At 43.1% G+C, this 21,519-nt stretch overlaps 1 protein-coding gene across 1 annotated transcript in view; it reads right to left on the bottom strand.

Moving 5' to 3' along the window:
- Positions 1-21,519, bottom strand: part of mgat5 (alpha-1,6-mannosylglycoprotein 6-beta-N-acetylglucosaminyltransferase) — a 109,964-nt gene that overhangs the window by 82,696 nt on the left and 5,749 nt on the right. Inside the window, exon 2 of the mRNA XM_056589177.1 lies at positions 10,287-10,457. Coding sequence (XP_056445152.1) covers positions 10,287-10,457 — 171 coding nt within the window. The remainder of the gene's footprint in view (positions 1-10,286; positions 10,458-21,519) is intronic.

The following is a 21,519-nucleotide window of genomic DNA, read 5'->3' as shown; positions in this document are numbered from 1 at the left end:
GTGTGTGTGTGTGTGTGTGTGTGTGTGTGTGTGTGTGTGTGTGTGTGTGTGTGTGTGTGTGTGTGTGTGTGTGTGTGTGTGTGTGTGTGTGTGTCTCTCTCTCTCCCACTAGGCTCTGAGAAACATATCTCTTCCACAAGAGGTCCTGCTGGCATAAAAACACTCGCGACTAAAACAATAAACAAACTGGAAGGCACATGGAGCTGTCCTCAGGTCACCCTGATAGCAGCCATGCTTGCCTCACGCATACCCCTCTCCCGCTCCTCCACACACACACACACACACACACACACACACACACACACACACACACACACACACACACACACACACACACACACACACACACACACACACACACACACACACACACACACACACACACACACACACACACACTTCTCTCAAATCCTTTTCCCGACTTCTCCTTATTCGTGCTTTATTACTCGTTATGCCTGGCGGATTTACTCCAATAGCCTTTTCAGGAGATAGAATGAAGGTTGGTTCCCATCCACCGGTTTTCATGGAATTTTTTAATTATGTGCATAGAAATACCAGAGTAGAATAGACGAAATTTCAAATAATTCACTCACATTTATTTTGAGATTGAGGGGGGTTAAAAGGTTGGTGAACAGTAGTGGATGGAAACAGGCATAAATTAGCCTCTTCTTTTTCAGAGAGCGAGAGAGACCAACAAAAACGGAGGATGGAGAGTATAGTTGAGTATAGATTGAGGAAGGGTTCTCATATTGAGTTCTTCTTGTTATCGTTTCCGCAGCTTCCGCTTCAGTTAGCACTTTCATTCAAATGTGTCAGCCGTCTGTCTGCCCTAGGGACAGTGAACAGCTGTGCTGCGGAGGGCTTTGGGTGGGCAGAGCAGGGGTCGGACAGTGCGGTTCATATTGTCAGAGGGTACATGAAGCAGAGTGATGCCCCCGGCCCTGGGAAGGAGGCCTCGCCCCCCGGGGGGTTTCACCAGAGGTATAACTGTTTTTTTGAGCTGAACTACGTGCAGTGGATCACTACTTAATGAATGGTGTGTGATTTATGAAAATCCTGGGCGAAACTCATCTGTGCCTCAGCCATTTTGCTACGCTACGAAAACTGCTTCTTGTGCGCGGTAGAGCGACAAATTAGCTGTAATCAACTTGAACTACGACCGCAGGGAGGGAGCGAGCGAGAGAGCGAGGAGCGAGATTTATTTTGCCTATTTATATTACTTAAGATGAAGTCCACGACTCTTAGGTCTCGGTTACACTTTTGTCGTTTCATAGTGTCTTTTGTGACAGTCTCGCTTAACTTGAATGCAAACTCAATGGCTAGAGAGGTCAGCCTGGCCTATGGACACGCTTTGCTTCCAGCGGCCTGATGGACTTGCCTCGCCACTGTTTTGCATCCATGCTTCCTTGCGTCGCAATACACAAGTTACACGCATTTTGCAAAGAACTGTTAAGTTCCCGGGGGTTGTTTTGTTGTCGCCTATGTGAGCCAGGCTGCATGGGTTGGTGTGCCTTGTGTGAACTTGGCATCACAGATATTCAAGCCTTCATTTCAGCATTCAAGTGTGGAGCGGCAAGGGGCCAAACACCTTTTACAAATTTCCGTATGCCATTACATCACTAAATTCACTTCTGATCATTATTTAGGCGAGATATCAACAGTGTCGATTTTCAATATAGGCAGTTTTACGGGAATTTATGGTGTATTGAAAAAAGTCAATCTTCTCAGAGTTTAGAAGCTCCATTAGCGCCTGCGAAAAGTATACTGTGTTTCGCAAGGTATACTGGGTTTCGCAAGGCATACTGCGAAGCAGTCGCAAGGCATACTATGCTTTCCTTCGTTAATGGCAATTTTACATCTCATTAGATTTAGCAATCATAGAGCCCCCACTTGGCTAACGTTAGTTATATGCTACTCGTACTTACTACTAGATCTTATTTTGAAACTTCTGTTTGAGAAAATCGGGTTCGGTGTTGACGGTGAAAGTAAGGTCGGTTTATAGCAGAGTTTACGTTGTCCGGTTATTACCGGTCATTGACCCGGGAAAAAAATGAGGAAGAGCGAAATTTCTTAATGTCGCCAGTGAGAATGACCAATGGAAATAATTCCTTCCACAATTTTAATTGTGTTTAAATATGCTACAGTGGTCATTTGTTTAGCCAATTCATGTCAAACAATGAGGATTTTTGATTGACCCGACCCGCCAATATTTCCCAACACTATACTTGAGCCGGGTCGGGCCTTTGATCGAGCGTTTTTTTTTTTTTTTTTTTGTTATCATTGCTTTATTAGCCTAATCTGAGGAGAAATTGATGCCATAAACAGAAATATTATAGGCCTTTATTACACGGGTCTTCTCAATGCCGTGGAACGCTCCGTTCACTTGCATGGGTAGTAGTCCGGTAACTTGTCAACCCCAGCCTCTTCGGTTGCTAAGTGACGTCAAGTTATTTTCCAAATAAGATTTGAAAAGCTTTGGAATTTTATTTACAACACTATTTACATGGTTTTTGAGTAGTACACTTTGACATTTTAATCCAGTTCAGCAAGAAAGGCGACGAAGAGTAAGAAGGAGGCGTTCCAGTCTGCTTAAACGGGAACCCCCACCACACGAGAATGCCCATTTGTGTCTGCAGTGGGATGATATTGGTCAGTAACGCTCACAGAGCCCGCCCCCACAGACCACCGCCCACTGCAGCTAGTGGAGCAGACCACGGAGGAAAAGCAGGCAAACCACTGTCTAAAGAACAGAAGCAGTATGAAAGGGGACTGTTGCTATTTTGTGCTTGATATAATGTAATGTCTATTATAAATTAGGGTTGCAACAACAAATTGATTAAATCGATGAAAATCGATTACAAAAAGCGTTGGCAACGAATTTGTCATCGATTCGTTGAGTCTAGGGCTGGCCCGAATGCCATTTTTCAGGCTTTGAATACTCGTTGGTTTTTCCGAGCGGATATTCGAATACTCGTTCCAGAAAAAAACACCATCAAAAACAACATTAATAATCCCTATATACTCCCTGGAACCGATTTTGACAGTATCTGCATATTTTGTTGAAGATTTAATAGCTTTTGAACGTTAATTAGTAGGCCTAAGTAGGTTGAAGTTCCTTAGTTTTTCCCTGTGAAAGCGAACAGCTGTTGCTCCGTTCCAAATCAGCTGTTCTCTGCCATCTCAGCCCTTTTCAGAGCTTTTCAATTCATCCTGGAACGTGCATCTTTTCAGGGAATTTGTACAATAAATCCATAACAAATACCGAATATTGATTGTCATATGTGTCCATATTATATCCATTATATTGACCGGGTATTCCCAAGACGCTCACGCTCTGCAGCTAGCCAGTCACAATTGATTGGCGCGACGCTGTACAGCGAACGTAAACAAACAACTAAGCTAAGGTTTTAAGTATTACTTTTCCTCCAGAGATCCCGCTAATGTTGTGTTATAAAGTAAAGGGAAACAAGATATCTATTCTTCCGCCACCTCTCTCAATCAATGAATTTTTCAGATTCATTGATTAATCTGAAAAAGAATCGACAGATTCATCGTTAATTAAAATAATTGTTAGTTGCAGCACTATTATGAAGAGACATTACATTTCGGTGTAGAGCTGAGGAGTAATTAAGCTTCAATTGTATCTGGTTTTTATTTTTGAGGACTGCATGCGGCTTCGTTGCAGTGCACAATACAAGCAGGAACACATCTCAAACTGTCAACAGCGTTCTGTGTGCTCTTGACCTTGCATTCTTCCAAGAACGACTAGCAAGTACATTCCCACCAAGAACACAAATCCTTTCTTTGCATTCATGGTATTGAGAAAGGCCCACAGACTGGAGAGACCCTGTGTCCAGGTCATTGGAGGGGTCCCGATAAAGACATCTAGGTGAGCGTGTAGAAGGAGACATTGCTACACAGACAGATTCCAAAATCGTCCAAAAAGAAACCACATGGGCATTCACGGCACACCTGGGATTGACATGCCAGATGCTTTGTGTGAACTTCACAGGGAAGAGACAACCTGATTGGCCAGAAAATGCTCAGAAATAAGGCAGAAGTTGACGCAGATTCATCTTTAGATAAAATCGGACCTTTGAGCAAAAAATGACAGGGGAAGGGAAGAAGTGGGGAGGACAGCCATGACTCCCAGGCTTAAGACTGGCCTGGATGCATTCCTGCTATTGTTTCAACTGCTGTACTGGAAATGTTTCCCTCTGCAGTTTGAGTGACCTTGTAATATCATGAAGAACAAAAAACCATTCCAAACTAATTATTCTTAGGCTGCCCATTCAATCAATATGATAGGGGGTTGGGGGTGGGGGTACATTTGGGTCTTGTTGATAAGAAAAAGATGATTGATGATGAAGGGGATTTGCACACACACACACGCAGACAAATTTGCAATTCATCTAAATTTTTCCCCAGATGCATGTTGAAAACAATCATGCCACTGCGGGTCTGTGACCCACTAATCTGTGGTAAAATATGAATAGGTTAATCCACTCACTTCAAAGCACAGTGGTCAAAAGTCTAAAATCGCCAAAAACAACATGCACCATGCAGTTTGGTGCAACATGAAGGATTCTGAAGGAATGAAGGATGTGGAAGAAACAGACATCGGAGTACCCGACGCAGTCGTTTGAGATTAATAATATTGTCTGGAGGCACACTATATATGATAGTTATCTATGCATAATATTATATCATTTAGACAGAGCTCCAGGACTCCCGCCAGAGCACCCGCTCTAGAATATTTACAGAACACGGCCTAAAGCTCTGTGCGCTTCGCCACACACGAGCGCATGGTACTGTGGCCGCAAGCTGTTCAGGGCCATACCCCCCCCCCCCCTACCTTCACCTGCCTCTAAAAAATGGCACGTTTGTGGAAAGCTCATTGTGGGAATGGCTCGTAGTGGCTGTAATTCGGCACCAAGACAGCATTTCTTACTGTACGTCCACACCAGAAGCGAATTGAGCTACCAAATCGCCGGAAGTCATTCACTTTCTATGGGCAAGAGCGACCAAAGCGACCAAAGCGACCAAAGTTGAGCGACCAGAGCGTCCAAAAAAATTGAAAACTGTTGAACTTAATGCAAATTACTATGACGCGTTTCAGCGGCAAAACACTGACAGGCAATCGGAATGTAGACGCTCTTCGCTTGCGTGGATCCCGGGGAACACCGGCAGGCACTTTTGAATAGTACGTCATGAGCGACTTGAGCGACCAAAGCGAACAGAAATATTCGCAGTGAAACTTTATGACGCTTTGGTCGCTTCTGGTGTGGACGTACAGTTAAACGTCTTCAAGTACTGTATTAGGGGCCCACTAACACCTATATAAAAGCATCCATAAAGTAGCATGCAATGGGACCTTTAAGGCATCAATCATGAAGATTTTCATGTTATGATTGCCACTTAAGGCAATGTTTGTTTTGGGTGAACAGGGCTCTACAGTGCGCCCATTTCACTCGCATTTGAGAGTGAATATTTCGGCATGCGAACGAGAAAAACAAAACAGGAGCACGCGTACGAGTGACTTCTTTGCGTCTGTGCGTTCACACCAAACGCGAAAGGGCGAAATGATTCCATACAAAGCAGCGATTCCATTTGCAGCGTGACACTTTTGCCCGGCACGGGCGAGCGCGTTCACGTGGATTTCAGGTGGATTTGCAGCACGCCACTTTTGCTCGAGTTGAAATATTTAAACTTTTCCGCAACATTCGCGTGATGACAGCCAATCAGCGTTCAACCGCGTGGCCACTGAGTGACGTGCGTAACGTAACAGCCAATCAGTTTTCAACAGGCAAACCGTTCCCTGCAGAGCAGTCCGGGGTGAACCGCAGCATGGAGGAGAAAGTGATTGTTGCCGTTTGCGACTCCCCGAGCTCTATATAGAATAGCATATAATATGATTGTATTGTATATATAATATCACGGCCAAAAGCTGTTTGCCTCCGGATGGCCGTAGCGCGGGGAGCGCTACGGGAGGGTTTAGCGGGGTTTGTTTACCTACGTTGCTATGGTTACCAGTCTCGTCTGTTCCAAAGGTTTATTAGGTATCTAAATCGCTGTCTAATCAATGCTTCATTCACTGCCTTTTCCGTGGTCATTACAATATTATGAATAGACTACGTGGAGAAAGTTAATGCTGTTACTGTAGTCGATAAAGTCTACAAACTCAACCCCCGACTGGTTGAAGGATTTCGGGTGGCTAGTTTATGATGCCAAGTCTGTACATTTTGTAAGGAATCCCCATCGGCAATGGCAGGCTCCTCTCTGTGTATAACGGGGAATCCTAATCTGAAACGAGATGCTGTGGTGAAACACATCGAGTCCACTAGGCATTCTCGCTTTCCCGATTTCTATATAAATCGCACCCAGCCCAATAACCCTGGTACAGTGGAAGCCGAAATTGGTGCTGTTTTGTGTAGCCTAAATGTAATCTTGTCTATTTATTTGTCTTAATTTTGCTTTAGTAAGTTGGTGCTGTTGGTGTGTGCAATTTCTGCACGCTAATAAATGTTCTAAACAACAACCTATTGTGCCCCCATTTTTTTTCCTGTGCCCCTAAATTCTTTAACTTAGGGGCACGAGTGCTCCGGAAAAAAAAGTTAGTGTAGAGCCCTGTGGGTGAAATACTTCTACAAAAACCTCTAATTATGAGGTTTCCAGATTGGCAGGTTCTCTAAAATGCCTTGAGTAGGGTGATTGTATGTAGCATTGACATGGTGTCATGTCACACGCTACATGGAAGGGGAAGGGTTCGGGATGGTACTTATTGATTTGATGGGTAATAAATCTTCTTGACTTCAAGAAGTGGTTTGTATACATACTAGGGGTGTGACGAGATCTCGTGACACGAGATCTCGCGAGATTAAACTCAACGATATTACCCGTCGCGTTAAAAATCTGTCTCGCAAGATTTCTGAGCTATTCAAACGTATCAAAGGTGCAGTAATGCACCTTTGATACGTCTAGCCTGCCAAAACCTAACGAAGGAGAAGGAAAAGAAGAAGAGGAGGAGAAGGAGGGGAAGCAGGGGAAGCAGCCATAGGCAGCCAGAATGACGTCGGAAAATACCCGTATTACCGTCGAAGATGCCCCCGCCACTTTTAAATTATTTGTTTGGCAGCATTTTGGGTACCCGGCGGAAATTATGAATGGCAGTAGAGTGACTGATAAGACACGGACAATACCAAGTTGTCAGTGACATACTTGGTCAGACTGTTTGCACTATTTGCACTCTGTATTGATGGAGTAGAACTTTGATTTGGTTTTGCACATAATATTGTTTGCACTTGGGAAAAAAATAATATATATTTTATTTAATTTATTTTACTTCAACTTTTATAAATTTTTGTTTTAGTTTCAATTTCATAAATGTTAAGAGTTATAATAAAACATTTCCAAATGCATGTGCAACTCGGTTAAATGAAAGTCTGTTGGTCCAGTCATATTTTGTCATTGTAGTTTTCTTAAAATCTCGTCTCGTCTCGAACTCGTGAACCGAATATCGTGTCTCGTCTCGTGAGCTGAGTGTATCGTCACACCCCTAACAGTATACATTTATCTACCTTTATATATCTATATCTCTTTCTCAATATCTCTCTTATTGCTTATCTCTTATCTATATATATCTATACCGAGTTTGTTGACTTCCTATTCTTTTTGGAGGATTATTTGCTTCTTGCTTCCCATTCTCTTGCAATGGCAAACTTAAAAATCAAAAGCAGTTCTGAGTAACCAACGGTGGAAAATAATGGGGTTCAGCACCCCTTACTCCCTGGTGGACGGCCGGGACAGAGGAACAGAGGCAGGATGGGGTACAGCACCCCTTACTCCTTTGGATTGATGCCGATAGCGACTAGGGATGGGAATTTGAAGGCATATCAATATTTGAATATTCTATGAAAAAAGAAATTGGAGAGACCGGTTAACCAAACTACACAAAAAAAAAAAGTGTAGCGCACTCATAATGTAGCCTGAAGCTCTTCCGTGATCTGGCCTTTACTAAACAAATGTATTTGTTTTCCATCTATTAGTCAAATAAATAAGGAAGTCAAATCCAATTTGTTGAGCATTTTAGAAGGAAAAAAAAGTACCGGTGGATATCAACAGAACTGGATATCAACGTAGGAACAGAACTGCCTTGCATTACGCATGGTGCGCATATAAAAGAACAACAAAAATATATTATGTGTAAGACGGAAATACAGTATGTCTAAAACATTTCCAGTTAACATAACACATAAGCCCACCTACTGCATGACTCATTCTTGTTAAAAAAAAAAAAGCATATCTACGTGCTCGGGGGATAGGTGGGTGCGGAGGCGATTTACAATCAAGCCCGCTGTGGAAAAGACTCTCTCCGCTGGAACGGAGGTTGCCGGTATAGCCAATTATTCCAATTATTAAATGGCATTAGTATACAAGTTTAATGAACAATATGTAATTAATGTAGCTAATGAATATATTTAATTAACCTTAGGCAAAAATTAAAAAAAATCCGCTACAGCTAAAGTCGAATACCCACGTCATTTTGTATATTCGAATAACAGTGCCCATCCCTAAAAGTGACCCTCTCTCCCAAAGCCACGGGTCGGATCATTTTCGGATTAACAACAAAAAAGATAACAAGACAAATGTGACTTTAAATAAAATCTTTAAATGTGTAAAAACAAAATAAAGTGAAAAATTAGGTAATAATCCTGCTTCCTTTAGGCCTAGTAAATATTTAAAAAAATAATTTAAACAAAATAAAGTGCAATCTGAGGTATTATTCCTTCTTTCTAACATGGATAGTAAAATAAAATGGTAGCGAAAAGTATGGTAGCGAAATACAGTTTGTCGGGTTTTATTTGGCATTTTGTAAATCCATTGATTTCTGTTGGAAGACGCATTGCTCGTTGACCGGAAACAGAAAGGGGGGGTGGTTGTAGTTTTTTCGCTAGTTTCTAGCCCTACTGTTGATACAGAGAACCGAGTGAAAAGACAATTTCCGCTTCCGGTTCGGCTTCCGTTTCAAAGGGATTTACGAAACTCCAAATAAAAGACGACAGAAACTGTATTTACGATACTTGATTAGGAACATCAACGTACACCACTAACCACGGTGAGTTGCACATTTAGTTTATTCACTGGCTTTGTCTTCATAAGAAGACCAGCTCGAGGAGATGAACGTTATTCAACGAGTGGTACTTAACAGCGGTACATAACTGTCAGCAATTTAATTTGATGGACACCACTAGGGGATTAATTAGTTCAAATACATCAAAAGAAGACGTGCTTTCCAGCCACTTTCTGTGCCTAGCGAGTACAAGGACAATGTGATGATCCATGACCGCAGTGATTATCAAGAGCCCTGGCTGGGTCCCTTCCTGGGGCTTTCATGTGACAGCTGAGAGCCGACTTGTGACCTGAGGCGATGACTCACAAACAGCAGAGAACATGGAGCAGTCCTTTCTATTAAAGGTCATTAGGGAGAGGATTTTCTCTGTATGCAACACATTGACTTTCACCTCAATCGGGTTGGGCTGAGCGAGATTCTAATAAATTCAATGCATCACAGCCAAGGCGCCCCCAATGCATCGGCGCTGAAAACTAAATCCCCTATTCCCCAAAATCAAAACACCTCGTTCTCTCAGCAGGGCTAAATTCATCATCCACGTCGGGCATGGCACCAAAATCAATGAGCAGGAATGAGGGGATCAGAGCGTGACCTGGTATTATTATTACTGGGAATGGGGGTTTAATGAATGAGTGGAGAAAAGAAGAGTGTTATTTTGTTGTAAGTGTTTCACAAGAGGTTCACAAAATAAGACATGATTTGAAGGGGTTGGATTCAATGTGCAGTGTGCTAATTCTTAATAACTACTTGTTACATTTGTATTGGATTACATACCTGAGCCATGCTACATCAGAATAAGGAATGATTCTTTTCAATCGTGTATTAAATTATTATACCATGACCTGCACACAAGTAATTTCAACTATACTAGTTTTGAGATGACCAGAGAGGATCCCATTCTTATAATGTGCCCATATGCAGAGGTGTATGATATGTTTGCCGTCGTGGACCGAGAGGGATGTTCAATGCCATTCTTTAAAAGACAAAATGGAAAATATGAAAGAAAGAATGAAAAATACTCAACAAGCCAACAACTAGGGAAATGAAAGGTATGTTTTGTTCAGCTCAATGCTCCAGCGAACGTAATCTCATTTTGAAATCTTTAGATAACAAACAAGAACCACAAAGCATAGTGAGCTACTAAAATGGCACCCACCGGCGACGTTGACCTTCTCTGCGTTGGTAGCGCTGGGCGCGGCTGTGACGGCCCCGGTGCCGTTGGTAAGGTTCCCCCCTGTGCCGTTGTAGATGTTGTCCACCTTGGACTCCAGCTTGCCCAGCCGGAGCATGATGTTGTCCAGCAGCACGGCCAGGGTCTTCTTCAGGTCTGGAGGGGAAGGTCACCCACAAAGCCCTCAAACATGGACCACAAATAACTGCTGGCTAAGATAATATTTCTTCAGAATGCATCATGGGATTTTTTATGGCGATAATGCTCCATTTGGAGAGAGCACAAGAGAGTTGTCACATTGTAAAATTCTAAATAAATTAAAATATAAGGCTTATCCAAACTTTGTTTCGCCACGTCTCGCATGAGAAACGTTGGAGCAGTTTCAAACACAGCGATGGTACACTACCCACAATGATATAATAATTATATTATTATTATAATATTACAACAATTACCCTGCACTTTTAACACTTACTTCAACCGTTATTATCATTAACATTCCTATTCCCTATGCTTCTATACCTTCAAAATTTAGGCAGTCATTGGTATTTTACAATGTATGTGGGGGGCAGTAGCTCAGGAGGTAGAGTGGGTTGGCTGGTAACCGCAATGTTGCTAGTTCGAGTGTCGAGGTGTCCCTGAGCAAGGCACCTAACCCTAACTGCTCCCGATGAGCTGGCCGTCGCCTTGCATGGCTGACGCCGCCGTCGTTGTGTGAATGTGTGTATGAATGGGTGATTGTGAGGCAATATTCTAAAGCACCTTGGGTGGCCGCTAGGGCTGTCACTTTTTATTCGAAGTTCGAATATTCGTTCGAAGGTGGGGTGAAAAGTTCGAATTCGAAGTGTAATTCTCCATTCGAACTGTAAAAATGCGCTATAAAGAAGAGAGCGGCGAGTGGCTTTTCCTCAATAAAGCGGCCCTCCTGGATCCCCGCTTCTCCCGGTTAGTCCACCTTTCCCCTGCACAGAAACATCTCGTGATTGAAAGCCTCTCACACAAGCTCATTGAAACGGAGACCGACACTGATCGCACACGACAGGGAGAAAAGTCTGCTGCTGCGCTGGGCGCGATGGGCAGCCTGTTTGGGGACTTATACAGCACGGCTGACAGAAGCAGCTGCAGCGGTAACGGAGAGCTGCGAGACTACTTGTAATTTTCTTTCCGTAAGGAATAAAAAGAGCAGCATGCCGTGTTGGAGGTCGGCCTCACAGATTGTTCGTTTATATAGGCTGTGTGTGCCATGGACGACATGCGCTCCGCATATCGCGCTCCGAGCAGTTATTGTTAATGCGTAAAAGACAGCCGCACTTTTGTGTCGGAGCTTCCTCTTGTTGTGTTTACAAATGTGTTATCAAAGATGTGTTTTTATCCTGTGCTGTTATGAATTCAGTAGGTATACGTGATTTCCACAAGAAATAAAAAGAAACACGACAACGATGTCGTGTTTCTTTTTTTTTTTTTTTTTTTAATAGTTCTATGGGGGGGGGGGGGGGGGGGGGGTTGAATGTATTCGAATGTATTCAAATTAATTATGGACATTCGAAATTCGTTCGAATTTCATTTTTGGAAAAAGTGACAGCCCTAGTGGCCGCTGGTTACAGAAAAAGCTCTATATGCAGTCCATTCACCATTTACAAGCCCTATAATAATAATTAAAAGGTTCATCGTTTATCAGGGGCCAAGCCGAATGCAGACCTCTTTCTTCACTGGTTTTAAACTTGAACTCTTAGCACTCGATAACATTAAAATAGCCTCAGCCCGTGTCTTTTGATGCATAGCATACAACGGATTAGGGCTGTCAATCCTCCCCTCAAATCATATTCGAATTTCTAATGCTTCTTATGTTGAATATTCGAATAATATTCGAATATTTTAATGTTGTTTTTTTTATTTCATTATATACACCGATACCATCTTATTATTAGGCCTACGTCCCGCGTCCACTAGAGGGCGCGTCAACCAAATCTGTTATGTAACATTTGCAACAAGTTTTACCAAATCAATACAAAACTTATATAAATAGGTAAGATATAACGCCAGAAATATTCAAGCAATGATGTTTAATGAAGAAGCTGATGTTCAATCATTCAAATACACACACACTGCTATTTTACGATGTTATTCTTGGTTGTTTTGACCGTGGCTCTTCCTCAGCCGCTAACTGTTCTGTGTACTCCGAGTAATGGACTGAATGGAGGTGTGCGCTCATGTTGCTCGTAGTCGAGTGGTACTTTAACGACTTACAGCATAATTTGCAAATGACGGTTTCCCTGGATGTGATCTTCCCGTTTCTCGATGGAAATCCAAAAATTTTCCACACGGTGCTTTTTAAGTTTTTAGAAGTTATGCTTTCCATCTCTGTGTCTGCTCGCGCGCTGCTTCCCACCATCTTGTAAGCATACAATGCCGAACGTCACGACGCAGGACGTTGACTTTGATTTGCGTCGTTGCTAGGCAAAAGTTAAATGTAATTCTTGACTTGTCAAGAATTACATTCGAATAGCGAAGTTCGTTTTGACAGCCCTACAACGGATATGACCTTATGTCAAAGGGGTTAGGAAGCATGCGTGTTAAAAGTTTTAGAATCGCTCCCTGTTGTACTATTTGGATTAACTTTAGCCATCTTAATCTTAGTTTCCTAAAGTACACCAGGTTGGGTGACGATTTCCCTAAATTCACATGCCTTTCAGCACCTAAAGTTGATTTGGGCTTATTTGGCCATCTGGCGGCCATGTTGATACAGATGATGGGATCCTTAGGAGCATTTGTTCAACATGAGGAGAGAAAAATAGCAACAACGTTACATTTCCCAAGGAGACAGATTTGATAGAGACACTGCCTTCTCAGGCAGTCTGCTATTGCGCAAGCACGCAGGTGCGCAGCTAGCACGCAATTCATACTTTGAAGTCACTTGACTACCATGGCTACCTGGAGGGCAACAAACGCTGACAAAATGGGGACGAACAGCGGCCAGCCAGGGGAATTGCAGCCTTGCAGATTTCCAATAGGCCTACTACAATAATCAATCAACTATTTAGACCATAAATGTTCAAATTAGAAGAAATGATAAACATACTCGGAACTTGTGATCCATACACAGCACCTGCTGATGTGTTCATTGCTTTGAAGTTGGCAACGTCTCTCGACCAGACTTGGAGTTTGGACATATTTACATTTATCTTATAGAGAATCTGTCACCTTATACCGCACAAAAAATGAAAGCCTACAAAAGTATGGATAGCAAACTTTTTTTCAAGAGTGGATGGGTTAACAACGTTGTCGTATGGGAGGTGAAAAACAGGAATATCTTCATAATCAAAGCAAAGGTGAGTGACTATCTAGCTATCCGCAAAACGATCAACAAATAGCTTTTTCTGAATCAAATAACTTTTAAGTAGCTCTTTTATTGACCAAGTAATGCGGTAGCGTCCTCACAAGTTACATTTTCTCAAGCATTTCTGAAGTTCCAGGGCAGCGGAGCTTTTTGCTGCACTCTGAAATAAAACTTGATTGTTGATTGGATTGTTTAGCGACGCCTCCGCCAGTGTTGCCAGGTTGGGCCAGATTTCTCGCCCAATCTGACAACACTGGCAATCCCCATGACGGCAGAGGGAGGGTTATTTTCAATTTGAAATAATCGTAATTATAATATGTAATTGAACAATATATATTACTTATGGCAAATTCTAATCTTAGAGACAAGACAAGATAATTTTTTTCTCCTTTTCGGATGGGGTAAAAAGATAACCCCGGCTTCACTCCTCGGCGGTTAGTAAATCCAATTGCACAGCAACTATCTGGCATATCGTTTTCCCCTTAAAATACCAATTTTCGTTTTGCATGGTAGAACTGGCGACATCCTGGCAGATCCTTGATTAGGTTACTAAGTTGCTAGAGAACGTTGTTCTTGCCTGCCAGCCAGTCGTCGTGACGTCACGTGCAAAGTATGAATACTCCCTTCATGAGCTCTCATTCCACAAGGTATGTGATGTGACACAGGCTGGTAGCTTGAAGAGCAATCATGGCAAGCGAGAAGCAGCCAAAGCTATCTTTTGAGGGATGGAGGTATTCCCATTACTTCGTACTCATTGAAACTAAGGGGGTGAATAGGAGTACACCGTTCCCTGGCCAGCAATTTTTTTTCCACTGTCCTTAACTCAACTGCCAAGTGCCAACCGCACCAAGCATTTGAAGGAAACATGCTAACATGAAGCTTGTAGCTCAAGATCCCCGGGGAAATATGTCGAGTCCAAGCACAAATACATACACACAAAAGCATAAAAAAAAAAAAAATTCACCAGGTATCTAAACAAGGGTTACAGTACGTAACAATAAAATAAGCCCTTATGTATATTGTGTTCACCTATATGCCCATAAGATGTATCGAGGCTATGTTATTTGATATTGTTTCATAGGGCTTTAGTGGTGGTGTTGAAGCCTATAATAACCCAATGTTTTCTTGTCAAGTGCTCAGTTTATGGCGTTTTTTATAATAAAGGGCACAAAATAAATTTCTGTTATAAAAATGTTATTCTGTTATAAAATAAATTTCAACAGAACAGAATTAATGTGTCTTAATAACCTCACCCCCTTAATTTAACTAAACATATATGATAATTCAGTGATGTAACCACCTGTATCATATCAACTGTTGCATGGTGGCCAAATCTCTTCCTGCGCTTTGAAGCATGTCTAAAATGACACACACACACACACACACACACACACACACACACACACACACACACACACACACACACACACACACACACACACACACACACACACACACACACACACACACACACACACACACACACACACACACACTAATGTGTGGGATTTATGAGATGTTTTTCAATAGCTTCTAATCTGAGCCAACAAGACATTTTAAATACAATCCCAGGACAGGCCAGATGGTCTGGATCCTAATCCATACTTCTATGCTGACCAGCGCTGTTTGGCGACATGGACTACAGAAGGTAAGCCATTTGAAACGCTCCATATGACCTAGAATAGTCACGACATGATGGAAGTAGCGATGAGCCATGTCCATATGGAGGCATCTCCCTTTAGTTTTGTTAGCCATTAAGCCAGTGAGAGCTACGTGGGCCATGGTACCGGGAACAGGCCCTGTCCAGTGTCCGACCTGGACCACTGGCTCACTGCACTGCTGTCAGGTGAAGAATTGAACCATGCCTGGAGGGAGGGGAGGCACAACTATTGCACAACTGTTCAAAGACAATTTAAAAGAAAGGCACGCAGGCTGTCCATCCAATTGTTAAATATTTTTTGTTATTTTCATAGATAGGCATACATAGGCAAACCAATGATTTATAGTTGAATTAATCTGCTTGCACACCACCTGAAAAAATTCAAAATAACCAACAAACGAATGGCAATGAATGCCAACATTGGGCGGTGTGCCTCGCCTGCTGGGGGCCGCACCCTCCTGAGCCCCCCCTGATACAAATGTTCACATGGTTCCTCTCTGCAGATCGGCTTGGCCTTCAGCCCGTTGAGAGCCTCTTCCAAAAGAGCTCAACGATTTGAAGGAACCAATCAGCACTGATCAGAAAACAGTGTGGAGCAATCGACGTAACCATCAAAACAGTTTTTCCTGAATTAGACTGAATAATGAGGTTAAAAGATGAACAGAAAAACAAAGTTAAATAAAACGCTTTCCTTCCAACTGTATTCAGCATGAGCTAAGAGAGAAACAGCATACCTCTGATTGGCTGGCGTTGTAAGTCAGGCCGCTCCCATTTGTGGAAATCAATTGCTTAGCCTGGCGTCGCAAAATGCCTCTGGAAGTAATTGGATAGGCCTACAACCAATCAGAGCAACGGCCGATGCAGCACTGAGCCACGAAATAATGACAGCTTTCTAGCAACAAAGGCTTTAAGTCCAGTCGTCTATAAAAAGAAAATGTGAAAATATCCCATTGTGTTAGTTCAACACCGTCCTGAAACCAGAATCAAAATCTGCAGCCGCCATCTCTGTTTTTGTTTGCACCTCTGCGCCATCATTGTATTTAACTAGCCTCATCTTAGATAACCGGTAGTGATTGGTCTGTTTTTTTCTGACCGGGCAGAAAAAAATGTTGTATGGTAGTGAGGTGAGACCGATCTGCAGAGCAGATGAATCATGAGCTGGCCAGGTTTGTCTGGTTCTACAGCGAGGCCACACTGATATCTATACAAACCGCTGGCTGTTTTTTTTCATTGGCAAACAGGTTGAACCGGTTTCAGCCAACATTTTAAGATTGGGTGTTGTTGTTTGATGGGGCAGTGAGCAAGAACCGTAACAGGAGATCAGGAGACTATAAAGACAGATGCACTCCTTGTTGTTTGGCCTGTGTAACGAAAACCAACAACCTCCAGGGTAGGGCAGGTCTATCTGGGCAGTTGTTAGGCTATAGTTGCCGGAAAAGAGATGAAACGAAGCACACCATTATCTTCCATAACGCAAGTTTTCATATAAGAGGCGTTAAGGAATTAAGGAAAAATTAAGGAAAAGCACTTCAAGGCAAGTTGAATAGCCCTGTCTGCAGCTTGTAGCCGTGTTCAATGAGCCCAAGCTAGGTCTAAACATGTGCTAAATTTCTAAGCTACACGTTGAACAGGCCTGTCTGCAGCGTTTAGTCTGGTTCCATGAGCCCGAGCTAGTTCTAAACATGTGCCATAAATCAGTTTATTTCAACGGTGGTACGAGCGGTAGTACTGCAGGTTGCAAATGGGATGAAAACAATTGGACAATAATATAACAAATTCTATTGATTATTGAAAGTGTAGGTATTATAATTATTCAGTATAAATTACACAATGGCTTGTTATATTTCCCAAAATAATGTTGCTTTGTGCATTCCATAAGTCATTTTCGATTACATTCCAATTTGTTAAACACACACACTGTTCAGATTAAAATGTAAATTCACACTGATAAGCACCATATACGGGTCACTTTCACTCTCTGCTATGCCACTGCATGTGTATTGATCTATTTTTGATAAAGGTCTTAATGATAAATATAGCTGCAAGCAGCAATGAGGGGGCCAAGCAGACTTCATGAACTAATTTTGGTTGACAGACATAATTGGTTAGTTGATGACTGTCTCAGTGATTTCACTTACAATAAAAGCTATTGGCAAATGGTTATTTGCCAATAATACATTGAAGTTGCTTTTCTAAGGGCTGGAATAGTCTTGCTGCTAACAATGTCAAAAGGGTCACCAAAGGGGGTCAAAGGTGTCATGAGTCTGTGTACCAAGTTTGGTTATGATATGTTAAAGAGTTGCTGAGAAATGGGCTTACTTCCTGTTTGGCGGCATTACCGTCAAGTTTGATTGGCTGTCACGGCCAAACGGTTTTGAATTTCAAAAAGCTATTTTACACATTTTACGCATTTTGTCAGCTTGGTCCGAAGATCAAATATGGCAAGTTTCATGAAGATTGGACAGAATTTGTGGCCTGTGGATATGTACTATTGATTTTGACAACTTTCAACATGGAGGCCAAAGTTTCCATGAGAAATAATTTATCAGCAATATGGGGAGGTCTGACAGCATCACCAGACATTGAAAATAAGTCTGAAATATACTCATGTGAAGAGAGAGGAGTTAAAACACATCTTCATTAATAACAGCGCTCCCTTGAGGTCAAAGGTCACCAAATTTGATGTGTTGAGTGTTTGATGAGTGAAATTGGCTGGCTTCTGGTGTGTATTTGATTGGCTGTCGCGCCAAACGGTTTTGAAGTTGAAAAATCTATTCGATACATTTTGTGAAGCATGTTCTGCAGATCAATTGTGCCAGGTTTCGAGAAGATTGGACAAAGGAGAAGTTAGGATAGGAAATACATTTTGAAGGTTTTTAATAAAAACCAAGATGGTGGAAAATCAGTGTTTCCCCCACGTTCACATTCAGCAGCGGCACGCCGCCCTGCTGAATTTTCTCCGCCGCTGCAATAAAAATCCTTCTCATTTTATTTATTTTTTTTAAAGGTCCCATGACATGCTATTTTATGTATTCTTTAATATAGGTATTAGTGGGCAACTAACACAGTATTCAAAGACGTTCCCTAAATTCAGCCGTGGTGCAGAGTTACAGCCACTCCGAGCCAGTCGCACATTGAGCTTCCCCCAAATGCGCTGTTTCGGTGGGCGTGTCAAGGAGGAGGGTGGGGGTGTGGCCCTGAGCAGCTTGCAGCCACCATGCGCTCTGTTTACAGTGGATGTATCGCAATGGCGAGGCGCACACCCTTTAGCCGTATTCTGTTAATATTCTAGAACACACGGGAGTCCTGGAGCTCTATATCTAAATATTATCATATAGCCTACACAGATATCTATATCATATAATATATATTATCACGGCCAAAAGCTGTGTGAGCCGATATTATGAATCTCAAACGACCGCGTTGGGTTCTCCGACGTTCCTGGTTCTTCAACGTCCACATCAATGTGAATACACACACTGTAACGCAAGTGTTTCTTGTTGGTTCTTTGACGTGTCTTGTATTTCCACAACGAGACTGTCGTGGGGGTTATCTGAGCCATGGTTGAGAAGGAATTGGGGGAAAGGAACTTTGGTTTGACTCGCTGAAGTACATGAACTGCGACATGCCGCCGGGTGCCGCGAGGCACCATCGCCCGGCAGCGGGCAGCCTTCTGCTGTTGGTGTGATGGCGCATAACACGAATGAATGAATTGGGGGGAAGGAACTTTGGCTTTGACTCCCTCAAGAACATGAACCACGACATGGAGGAGAAAGGGATTGTTGGCGGCGAATGTCTCCCGCTTGAGCCCTGCTGAGGGACCACCGCCGGAGGCGGAGGTGCATAAGCGCTGCCCGGCAAAGATCCCTTTCTCCTCCTTGTCGTGGTTCATGGTCTTGAGGGAGTCAAAGCCAAAGTTCCTTCCCCCCCCAATTCATTCTCAACCTTGGCTGAGATAACCCCCAATACGAGTCTCGTTGTAGAAATACCAGAGACGAGAGTCCGACGTGATGCGCCATCACACCAACAGCAGAACGGTTATCCAAATAACAAGGAAGTGTACAACACTTGCGTTACAGTCCTGGAGCTCTATATCTAAATAATATCATATGATACATAGATATCTATATCATATAACATATTGTGTGCGCCTCCAGACAATATTATGAATCACAAACGACTTTGTCGGGTTCTGCGACGTCTCTGGTTCTTCCACTTTCACATCAACCTGAAGTCGACTGAACCGCGCGCTGCCTGCTGCCGGCTGCCGGCTGCCCGCTGCCGGGCGATGGTGACTCGCGGCAACCGGCGGCATGTCGCAGTTCATGTACTTCAGCGAGTCAAACCAAAGTTCCATTCCCCCAATTCCTTCTCAACCATGGCTCAGATAACCCCCACGACAGTCTCGTTGTGGAAATACAAGACACGTCAAAGAACCGACAAGAAACACTTGCGTTACAGTGTGTGTATTCACACACACACATGTGGCGCTCGCACGGTCGAGTCTCATTGGCGGGCCAACGTCTCTGGGCGGGCCAGGCAGAGTAAGGGGAGGAGCTGATATTCCTGATGACGTCATGAGCACAGACATTCCAAACAGCGCGCTTGAGCCTCCGTTTTTTCGAAGGCGAGCAGAACAGCTAGTGCTAGTTTTACACCAAACGAAAGTTTTAGCCACTGGGGGACCATAGGCAGGCTAGGGGAACTCATATTTATGTTAGAAAACCTCCAAAAGTGAGATTTTCATGTCATGGGACCTTTAACGTAGCTCCTTTTTAGAAAATGTACAGCGCGTAACGTCAATTGCGCAGCACGCGGCACATCGTCACGTAACCAACATCAAAGAAGAAAAATACACAGCGAGTGTGGCAGTAGGCTACCCTACACGGTTGCAAAGTTACATTGATTCTAGCAGTAGCGAGTGAAGCGGAAGATAGAAGAAAGAAGGAAAGAGAGAGACACAGACACACACACAGACAGACAGACAGACAGACAGACAGACAGACAGACAGACAGACAGACAGACAGACAGACAGACAGACAGACAGACAGACAGACAGACAGACAGACAGACAGACAGACAGACAGACAGACAGACAGACAGACAGACAGACAGACAGACAGACAGACAGACAGACAGACAGACAGACAGACAGACAGACAGACAGACAGACAGACAGACAGACAGACAGACAGACAGACAGACAGACAGACAGACAGACAGACAGACAGACAGACAGACAGACAGACAGACAGACAGACAGACAGACAGACAGACAGACAGACAGACAGACAGACAGACAGACAGACAGACAGACAGACAGACAGACAGACAGACAGACAGACAGACAGACAGACAGACAGACAGACAGACAGACAGACAGACAGACAGACAGACAGACAGACAGACAGACAGACAGACAGACAGACAGACAGACAGACAGACAGACAGACAGACAGACAGACAGACAGACAGACAGACAGACAGACAGACAGACAGACAGACAGACAGACAGACAGACAGACAGACAGACAGACAGACAGACAGACAGACAGACAGACAGACAGACAGACAGACAGACAGACAGACAGACAGACAGACAGACAGACAGACAGACAGACAGACAGACAGACAGACAGACAGACAGACAGACAGACAGACAGACAGACAGACAGACAGACAGACAGACAGACAGACAGACAGACAGACAGACAGACAGACAGACAGACAGACAGACAGACAGACAGACAGACAGACAGACAGACAGACAGACAGACAGACAGACAGACAGACAGACAGACAGACAGACAGACAGACAGACAGACAGAGTAAGTTGCTAAAATGTGTCGCTACATGACCACCAGTGTTAAAAACCCCCTGACCCCAATCATTTTATTGCATCTATAAACCGCAATCTCCGTGCCGTTTTTCCTCTAGTATTGTGTGTGTGTGTGTAGGCCTATGTGTGTGTGTGCGTGTTGTCGCTCTTTTTGGGATCACTCATAGCCTTTACAGGAGCTTATATCCAGTCAGGAATTTATAGCCTAGGTATTTTCGGGAACTTTGAAAAATCAATCCATACTGTTGGATCCGATGTTGTTCTTTATTGCCATATAAAATCAGTTTTCATCGCGTATTTTAGTTAGGGATTTATGCTAATCGCGCATGTGGTCATTAGCATAAATGCAGGGAAAAAACCTAAGGACTTCTTAAAAGATCA

This window comes from Gadus chalcogrammus, chromosome 4, assembly GCF_026213295.1.
Source record: "Gadus chalcogrammus isolate NIFS_2021 chromosome 4, NIFS_Gcha_1.0, whole genome shotgun sequence".
In the NCBI taxonomy this organism is placed as follows: domain Eukaryota; kingdom Metazoa; phylum Chordata; class Actinopteri; order Gadiformes; family Gadidae; genus Gadus; species Gadus chalcogrammus.
This window is presented reverse-complemented; position numbering and strand designations above follow the sequence as displayed.